Raw genomic sequence first — 8942 nt, forward strand, 5'->3', positions numbered from 1 at the left:
CCACAGAACCTGGGTCGGGGTTGACAGGCCAACAGTGAGGAAGCTGCCCGCGCCATAGTCGGCAGCTCTACCCACACTACAAAGGGACGGGGCGGTAGGTAGTAGCTGTGGCCCCCACACTGCACAGCCAGGGCCCCCCACCAGCTGGAGCTTCCCGATGGGCGAGGACTGGACGTGAGTCAGGAAGCCCTTCACCCCAAGGCTGAGTCCTGGTGCTGCAGTCTGCAGTGGTCCCATACTGCTTAAGACAGATGACATGCAGGGCAGAGAAGGTACAGCCAGCCTGTGGCATCTACACCACAGCTTCCTGCCTCGAGAACTCTGCCCGTTTGGCAGACAGCAGCACCAGGCAGGCCCTCTCCAGCTGCTGAGGCCGCCCCTCCACCCAGGCCTTTCTCCCTTGACTCAGGCCCACAGGAGGCGAATCCATGTGCGGGGGTGAGGTGGCCTGAGGGCAGGCCCTGGTCCCGGCATGCCCCTGCCTGAGCCCAGCGAGCAGGAGGGCACAAGTGTGACCGCCAGCCTGGAGCCCGCCCCTGTGCTGAAATGCAGCAAGCTGGACACAGGTGAGGGGTCTCGGGCTGCTGCCGGGACCAGCCGCCCTTGTACGAGCTCCAGCATGGTCCCAGCGTGCGCCTCTTCCAGCAGGTGACGACCCCCCTGCTGGTGCACAGCGCAGTCTGAGCCTGTGCACCCAGCCCCTCCCGGGAATCAGCCCACCCCAGCCACGAGTTCACCTCTTCCCACCCCAGCACCATTGCAATAGCTTCATCACCATCACAGGTTCCTGCCTAGCCAACTAACCCCCACCCCCTTCCCAACAGCCCCCCAGCCCCTGGAGTTCCTGAGGACCCCGTTTGGGGGCCGTCTGCTGGTGTTGCAGTCATTCCTGTACAAGCAGGAGAAGGCGGTCGGCGACAAGGTGTACTGGAAGTGCCGCCAGCATGCCGGGCTGGGCTGCCGGGGCCGGGCCATCACCCGCGGCTCAAGGGCCACAGTTATGCGGGACCACTGTCACCTGCCCGATGAGGAGGGCCTGCAGGCTCGGCGCCAGCAGGAGAAGCTGCCCAGCCCTGCTCTGCCCGAGGCCCCGGATGGCTCTGGCGGCCCCGTGGATGAGCCGCTTGAGGGCGGAGGCTCTTGGCTGTGTCCTGAGGAGCCACAGCCGCATCCCGGGCAGGCGCTCAGCAAGCCGGCCCCTGAGGAGGCGCCCCGAGCCCTGTCCCTGCTCCTGCCTCCCAAGAAACGCTCGATGCTGGGGCTGGGTGAACACCTGCCCCGGGTGACGGAAGAATTCCTGCCCCGGATGCCTCCATTCGGAGTAGGTGAGCACGGATGGCCTGCTGTGTGCAGGGAGGGATGTGCGGGTGACCGACCTGACTTCAAAACCTCAGTGTGTCCAACACTAGGCCCATGTTCCCAGTCCAGCCGGCAGGCGGCCTTCCAGAGCTTTCTGATGCACCCAGGTGTGGGGAAGTCGGGACTGTAATAGGTTCAGGTGATGCTGTGTTGCTTAAGGTTGGAAGGCTGCCTAGGGGGTGTCCAGGGGTGCCTTGGGAAGCTGGCTGAGGGTGGCAGTCCGGGGAGCCAGCCGCTGTCCTGGGAGGGGGCCTTGTTCTCACTGTGGGGTTGCGGTCCCACAGGTAGGTACTGCTGGAGTTTGCAAGGGAACTCCCCAGCCTAGGTGAGCAGGGGCAGCAGGGACAGGCTGTGCGTGGGCCCCCCCCCTTCAGGTCGCTTCGGGGTGGGGAGGAGCAGGGGTGGACTGGGTGTTTTGGGGTAAGAGTCCAGGCAGGCATGGTCAGCGTCGGCCACGCAAGGCGCACAAGAAACAAGGTCCCGGGCTGAGTCTGAGGAGGCTGCGCCTGCTGGGCTGTGGCCATGACCGCCTGCATCCCGCTCCCAGAGCAGGCCGAGCCCCTGGAGTTCCTGAGGACCTGCTACGGGGGCAGCTTCCTGGTGCACGAGTCCTTTCTCTACAAGCGGGAGAAGGCGGTGGGGGACAAGGTGTACTGGACGTGCCGGGACCACACACTGCATGGCTGCCGCAGCCGGGCCATCACACAGGGCCGGCGCGTAACCATCATGCGTGACCATTGCCACCCGCCCGACATGGAGGGCCTCGAGGCCCGGCGGCAGCAGGAGAAGGCCACGGAGACGCCGCCAGCTGGGCCAGACAGCTCCGAGGACACGCTACCCCAAGATGCGAGGCCAGATATCCCCACTCTCAGACCTCGACCCAGAAAACGAGCAAAAGTGAAAGATCAGGAGCCCCCAGCAGCCCAGCCCCAAGGCCCCCCGGACGAGGAGCAGGAGGCCGACCCCAGTGAGTCACCCCCAGACTCGCCACCTCGAGCCCGGCCTGCCCGGCCCAGCCCTGGCGCGGCCCCTGACCATGCCCTGGTTTCCACAGGAGGCCCCGAGTTCCTGCGGACCCCGCTGGGGGGCAGCTTCCTGGTGTACGAGTCCTTCCTGTACAGGCGGGAGAAGGCGGCGGGCGAGAAGGTGTACTGGACCTGCCGGGACCAGGCCCGCATGGGCTGCCGCAGCCGGGCCATCACCCAGGGCCGGCATGTCACTGTGATGCGTGGCCACTGCCACCCGCCCGACCTGGCCGGCCTGGAGACCCTGCGGCAGCGGGAGAAGCGGCCGAGCCCGACCCAGCGGGAAAGCCCAGGTATGGCAGCACAGGCACCGGAGCCCCTTCTTGCTGGACCGCTTCCCCCTGTGAGCACTAGAGGGGATCTGCTTCCCTCCTGCTCCACCCAGCCTGGGACACCCCAGGCTCCCTCCTGTCTGTGAGGGGCTTGGAGAGGAACAAGAGGAAGTGACCACCCACAAGTTCTGTGCAGGAGGCAGGTGATGTGGGGTGCCTGCCCTGGCAGAGGGGTCCTGACCGCAGTCCCAGTGCCCCGGTCTCCGTGGAGCCTCCTGAGCTGAGTGGAGGGGCTGCTGGCTCTCACGTCGGACACTCCTGTCTCGTCCTTGTGCCCCTGCCCCATCTCAGTGTCCTTGGTCCTTTGCTGTGCCTGCATCACTCACCCCAGCCAGCTGGCAGTGTCCTCACTCTCAGCTCAGTGCAGAGCAGCCTCCCCTCCCCTTCCTGGGAACCCATCTGGGCCCTGGTCTCTGACCTTCTCTTGCTTTGTGGATTGGGGGAGTCTCCCCAGGCATGTCCTTAACCCCCATCCCACTTGCTGGAGAGCCCCCCGCAGCTGCAGGCCTGGCCACGTCTTGGGGCTTCAGCCGTGAGAGCGTTACCCTGCAGCCACACTCTTGCCTCTAGGAGTCAGTGCGACCCCCTCCCTGTACCCACCTGACCATGCTCTGGTTTCCACAGGAGGCCCCGAGTTCCTGCGGACCCCGTTGGGGGGCAGCTTCCTGGTGTACGAGTCCTTCCTGTACAGGCGGGAGAAGGCGGCGGGCGAGAAGGTGTACTGGACCTGCCGGGACCAGGCCCGCATGGGCTGCCGCAGCCGGGCCATCACCCAGGGCCAGCGGGTCATGGTCATGCGCAGGCACTGCCACCCACCCGACATGGCCGGCCTGGAGTCCCTGCGGCAGCGGGAGAACCTCCCCAACCTGACCCACTGGGAAGGCCCAGGTGCGGCAAGGGCATGGCCAGGCAGCACCAAGGGCCTGAGATCCAGGCTGCCTGTTCCACAGTCGGGGGCCCTGAGGAGTGGCTGGATAGGCAGGGAGCCAGATGTGGCCCAGGTCTCCCCGGAATGCCTGGCCCCTGCACTCCAACATGGCATCTGAGCAGTCGGGGAAGGCCTGCATGGAGGTTGGGGTGTGCGTGGCCGCAGGGTCCAGCTTTCCCAAAAGCATGGAGTCTGTATGGGGAGGGTGCTGGGGGCACAGAGGCAGCACGCGTCCCTGGTCCTCCCAGGCCAGGGCTAAACGTGTCTGCTCACTGCCACTGTCCCTTCTCAGAACCCACGGAGCCCCTGGAGTTCCTGCGCACGCCCCTCGGGGGCAGGTTCCTGGTGCACGAGTCGTTCCTGTACAGGAAGGAGAAGGCGGCGGGCGAGAAGGTGTACTGGATGTGCCGGGACCAGGCCCGCATGGGCTGCCGCAGCCGGGCCATCACCCAGGGCCACCGGGTCATGGTCATGCGCAGGCACTGCCACCCGCCCGACCTGGCTGGCCTGGAGGCGCTGCGGCAGCGGGAGCGGCTCCCCAAGGAGACCCAGCAGGAAGCCCCAGGTAACAAAGGGCCGGGTGGGAACCCCTTCAGCCTGCGCTCCCTGTGGGCGCTCATGGACCCGTCCCTTCCCTCCGCATGTGGCCTCCTTTGAACCTGAGGAGGACGGTGTGCACTCTCAGCGTCCTCTCCCAGCATGCCAGGCTCTGGGCAGGGTCGCTCTGTGAGGGGCCGCAGGTACTGCACCCTGTTAGGAGCGCTAAGGAACTCTAGTTTGCTTACAAAGCTTCCTCCTTGGAAAGCTGATGCTGACTTCAGGGAGTGAAGAGGGTTCGGGGTGCAGGTGCTCCCCTGAGGGACGTGCTGGTCACAGGTTCTGGACCTGAGTGCTGCCCACATGGGCTCCTGGCGCTGCCAGGGGGCGCCATCATTGATGTGATGGGAACGCACAGCTCTAGCTAACCCCCGGCAGCCTCCTCAATGGCAACTGTGTGTTGAGGAGATGCAGGCTGCTGGTCCATCCTTTGGTGAGACGAAGAGATGCTGACTCGTGGTTTTTGTGTTTTTCCATTTTGCTCCTCAGAAGAGATCAACCCAGTGCCTGAAATAGAACTGCGCTTGGAGACTCTTACAGAAACACAACAGACAGAAGGGTAACTGTGCGAGTTCGTGGTGTGAGTGGCTGAGAGAGGGGCCGCCTCAACAGGCCTTGAGAGGGCTGGCACAAGGGGCTGGCTGGGTGGCTGGGCACATGGGACAGCATGACCAACTTGTCCTCCATAGGGGGTGCATAGGGGCCGCAGGTTCTCACTGCTTGGGCGCCTCAGTCCCCCGACCGAAGTGACCCCGAGAACAGGACCCCTCACCCCGGGGCAGCCCTGGCCATGGCCACAACCAGAGGCTCCGTGAACCCAGGGTGGACACGGTGCACGCTGCGCAGGCGGCCACAGCGGGTGACACTAGAAATCAGCAGCCCGAGCCTGGGAGCTCACTCCTGCAGCCAGAGTCAGGAGGGCGCAGCACTGCGGGCTGAAGGACTTCACGGGAAGCTGTATCCCCATCAGAACGCCAAGGACCGAGCCCCTCCACCCTTCTCTCTCTCCTGCTAAGATTTCTTTATCACACGGGGAGAGAACTCTTCCCTCTGCTGGTTCGCTCCTTGGACGGCTGTGACGGTCAGGGCTGGGCCAGCCAGGCCGGCCGCTAGCCAGGACCGCCTTCCAGGTCTCCGTGTAGGTGGGACCCACACTTGGGCCAATCCCCACTGCTTTTCCAGTTGCCTTAGCAGGGAGCTGGAAAGTAAGTAGAGAGGCCATACTGAGGTGCTGGCATCCCAGGTGGCACTGAACATGCGGAGCCACAGCCCCCACTTCCAATCAGCTTCCTGCAAGATGCGTGCCGAGAGGCAGCAGGAGACGGCTCTCCCACACGGGTCCTGCGACCACGTGGCAGGACTGGGCTGTGTTTTGGCTCCTGGCTTCAGCCTGGCCCAGCTCTGGAAGTTGCAAGCATTCGGGGAGCGGATCAGCACTGGAAGAGCTCTGTCTCTGGCTCACCCTGCCTTTCAAATAAAATAAAACACGTCTCATGTAATCCCTTTAAATGAAAACAGAACAAAGTCCAAACGCTAGCGCCATCTGAGAGCCAGAAGGGACATGAGCCACAGCAGACAGACACGGGGTGAGAACACGCACCGCTGGACGCCAGCAGACGCAGCACACTAGCCCCACGGCAAGGCGACAGGAGGGACCGATCGCTGTCAGAGGACAGTGGCGCGTCGGGAGGAACAGATGGCCCACTCCCAGTCAGTTCTCCAGAGGAGGGATAAGCCGACAAGTCCCCAGCCGATTGACACAAACACTCAGCTGGAAGGACAGACCACGTCCATCACCACAGACCTCCAGAGGGAGCCAGGGGCGCCGTGGCAGGGACGGTGGGCATGCACGCCCAGCGGGGCCTGGGAGGAGGGAAGCTTCCTGGGACAGTGGGGCCCCTGAGGTGCACTGCAGGGGTCACGTGAACAGGATGGGTGAGAGGAACTGCAGCCCTGGGCAGACACGGCCACCGCACCAGGTCACAACAGGAGCCAGGACTGCAGCGGCGCACAGGGTCAGCCACCTGCTCTGCCGTGGCATCCATTTGCGCTAGCAGGCCAGAGTTAGGGCTGCTTGCCGATGACGGGTGTCCTGGGTACCGGGGCTCCTGCAGTCCTCGCGGGAGGTCGAGGACGCTCTTGGCTCCTGGTGTCACACTGACTCGGCTGCAGCCGTTGCAGCCGCCTGAGAAGTCAACTGCAGGACAGGCCAGCTGTCTGTCTCTCCTCTCTAACTCTGCCTTACTGACCCCCTGGCTGCAGCACCGGACATGACCAGCTGTGGCCTTTGGGGCCCCAGGTAGTCAAGTCCTGTTTCTGACTCGCCCTTTCCAGTCAAAATTATGTTATGATTTTATTTCTATTTGAATGGAAGATTTACAGAGAATAGGAGAAACGGAAAGATCTTCCATCTGGTTCACTCCTTGCATGGCCACGGTGCCCTGAGCTGAGCTAATCCAAAGCCAGCAGCTTCTTCAGGTCTCCCACTGGTGCAGGGGCTTTCCCACCCAGGCCACAAGCAGGGAGCTGGGTGGGAAGTGGAGCAGCCGGGATTAGAACCAGCGCCCAGATGGGATCCTGGAGTTTGAAGGGGGAAGATTAGCCAATGAAGCCACCACTCCAGGACCCAAATAACATCACTAACAAGGCCATGTGGACTGGCAGCACCGCAGACACACCCAGTTACCCCTCCAAGCGAGGGTGCCAGGTTCCCTCACACCGCACCAACAGCGACCTCTGTGTCAGAGCTGGCCGAAGCACTTGGGTTCCACATCTAGAGACAGGAGTAGAGCTGTGGGGCCTGAATCCATGCAAGGGGTGAAGAGAGGCCACCAGGGCACAAGCCACTGGGTCACCCAGGGAGCCTCCTCACAGAACATTCTGCGCATCCAGTGACGCCACTGAGAACTCCCGGCCAGCTCTGGGACACCAGGTGAATTGCGGAGCTGACACGCGTTCTCAGCTGCGGCCACTGTGAGGCGAACAGCCAGGGGAGCTGCAGAGGTTGCCCGCACTGCAGTCCCACCTGCACCCGCCAAGTTCAAGTGGCACCAGAGGCGCACAGGTGCAGTTAGACACCCCCCACCCGCCAAGCAAGAAGGCCTGTTGATGGGGACGTGCTGCAAGGAGGTGGGGGAGAGGGGATGCCAAACGAAGCATCTGCTGTAAGAAATCCGGGTGGAGCCATGAAATGCTCAACCTTTCCCTCTGCGGCTGTGCCCCTCGTGCCGCCGAGGGCCCCCCACTCCCAGACACCCCCATCCGGGAGCCACAGCTTCCTCCTCAGGCTCAGCCTGGCAAGCAGAGGCGGCGGCTCCAGTGCACGGTCCCTGCACCCCAGGGAGACCCAGGTGGAGTTCCTGGCTCCCGTTCTGGCCTGGCCTAGCCCGGCCGGGCATGTGTGAGCCTTAGGGGATGAAGCCGCTCCTGGCAAGTCTGTTTCTGTCTCCCTGACTTTTCAAGAGGAAAGTCACACGCACTGCCCTGACGTGTCCGCCAGAGGGCGCGCTCTCGTAGCAGGACGGATCCTTGGAAGGGCAGGGATGGGAGTCCTGGCAGGAATGGCCCTGGTGACGTTCAGGACAGGCAGTGGGACCGCGCAGAATTGGGGGGGTGTCTCCCCAGAACCGTCGGAAGGCAGGGATCCTGAGCACCTGCAACCACGGGTGAAGGAGGGTGGGGGTGCTGTGTTGGGGAGGAGCCGACAGCACAAGCATGACTACCCAGCACGTGACCTACAGTGACCAGTGTTTCTTGCTAACCAGGAGCACCAAAGACCTCGAGCCGGGCAGCACATCCCAGTGAGGCCCCAGTGCGCAGCCCTCGCCACTGCCCACCGACTGCACCCCTGAAGGCTTCCACGCTTCCTCACCAGGCCCTGGAAGGAGAATTCAGGAGGCGGATCCACGCAGGAGGCCTGCAGGAGCCGGGCAGGGGCAGCTCTGACACATCCATGTCTCCCTGCCCAGCCCCATCTACGCACATGGCCCTGAACCTCCTGCCAGGGTGCACCTGCCTCCATGAACACGGGACTCGGGGTGGACGCAGGCACTGTCACCTCTTCGATGCAGCCACACTGCACATGCCTGCCCCTCCCACACGGGGATGCAGTCACCCCCAGCATCTCGCAGACGGGCCCAGCAGAGGCCTCGCCAACCCCGCCGCACAGCTTTGCTTTCTCCCACCACAGGAAGCCAGCCCAGAAGGAACAGGACCAGCATCAACAGACATGTCCTGGCCGACAGCAGCTCTCTGGGCGGCCCAGGCACGCCTGAGGCAACTCAGCCCCGTCGGGGATGGGGGATGCCTGGGGCTCGGGGAGAGGGGCCACGCTGGCCCTGGCCTAGACAGTGGGTACCTGGAACCCACCCCATCACTGCAGACAGGGAGGTGGGCACAGTGGATGCCAGGCCCGCCTCCTGACAAGCTGGCCGTGGAGCTGTCCTTCGGTCATGGGGTGGTACCGCCTCTTGCCCGGCCGTCTGCCTGTCCGCTATCCCCAATAAATGCCTCCTTGCGTCTCACTGTGCAGAGCAGCCACCACCACTGCCAGTCCCCATGGAGCCACGCGCGTCGTGGGTCTCAGCTAGGAGGCTGGGTGACACTGAGGAAAGTCCCCTATGCAAGGGCTGTGGGGTCACATGGCCCTGATGTCCCCCGGACTAGCATAAGGCGAGGAGCCCTGGGTCCTGGGGGAGGCAC

At 63.9% G+C, this 8942-nt stretch overlaps 1 protein-coding gene across 2 annotated transcripts; it reads left to right on the forward strand.

Moving 5' to 3' along the window:
* Nucleotides 1-371: 371 nt before the first annotated feature.
* LOC121167917 (FLYWCH-type zinc finger-containing protein 1-like) lies at nt 372-5566 on the forward strand. 2 transcript variants are annotated; one of them, XM_040997638.1, is made up of 8 exons: nt 372-566; nt 825-1325; nt 1395-1466; nt 1907-2326; nt 2414-2677; nt 3341-3604; nt 3937-4209; nt 4731-5566. In XM_040997638.1, the coding sequence occupies exons 1-8, from the start codon at nt 473-475 to the stop codon at nt 4802-4804; spliced, it is 1962 nt and encodes a 653-aa protein (XP_040853572.1). In that variant the 5' UTR covers nt 372-472; the 3' UTR covers nt 4805-5566. The 2 variants fall into 2 exon arrangements, with proteins under 2 accessions (XP_040853572.1, XP_040853573.1); XM_040997639.1 differs by lacking the exon at nt 1395-1466.
* The last annotated feature ends 3376 nt before the right edge of the window (nt 5567-8942 follow it).

This window comes from Ochotona curzoniae, unplaced genomic scaffold (assembly GCF_017591425.1).
Source record: "Ochotona curzoniae isolate NIBS_2020 unplaced genomic scaffold, NIBS_Ocur_1.0 patch433, whole genome shotgun sequence".
NCBI classification, from domain to species: Eukaryota; Metazoa; Chordata; class Mammalia; order Lagomorpha; family Ochotonidae; genus Ochotona; species Ochotona curzoniae.

What these genes read in the sequence shown, in the direction of transcription:
- LOC121167917 (XM_040997638.1), top strand. Translation starts at nt 473, where the DNA reads ATGCCCCTGCCTGAGCCCAGCGAGCAGGAGGGCACAAGTGTGACCGCC. An exon ending in ATGCAGCAAGCTGGACACAG is followed by an intron (nt 567 to 824) that starts GTGAGGGGTCTC and finishes CCTTCCCAACAG; the next exon opens with CCCCCCAGCCCCTGGAGTTC. An exon ending in GGAGCAGGAGGCCGACCCCA is followed by an intron (nt 2,327 to 2,413) that starts GTGAGTCACCCC and finishes TGGTTTCCACAG; the next exon opens with GAGGCCCCGAGTTCCTGCGG.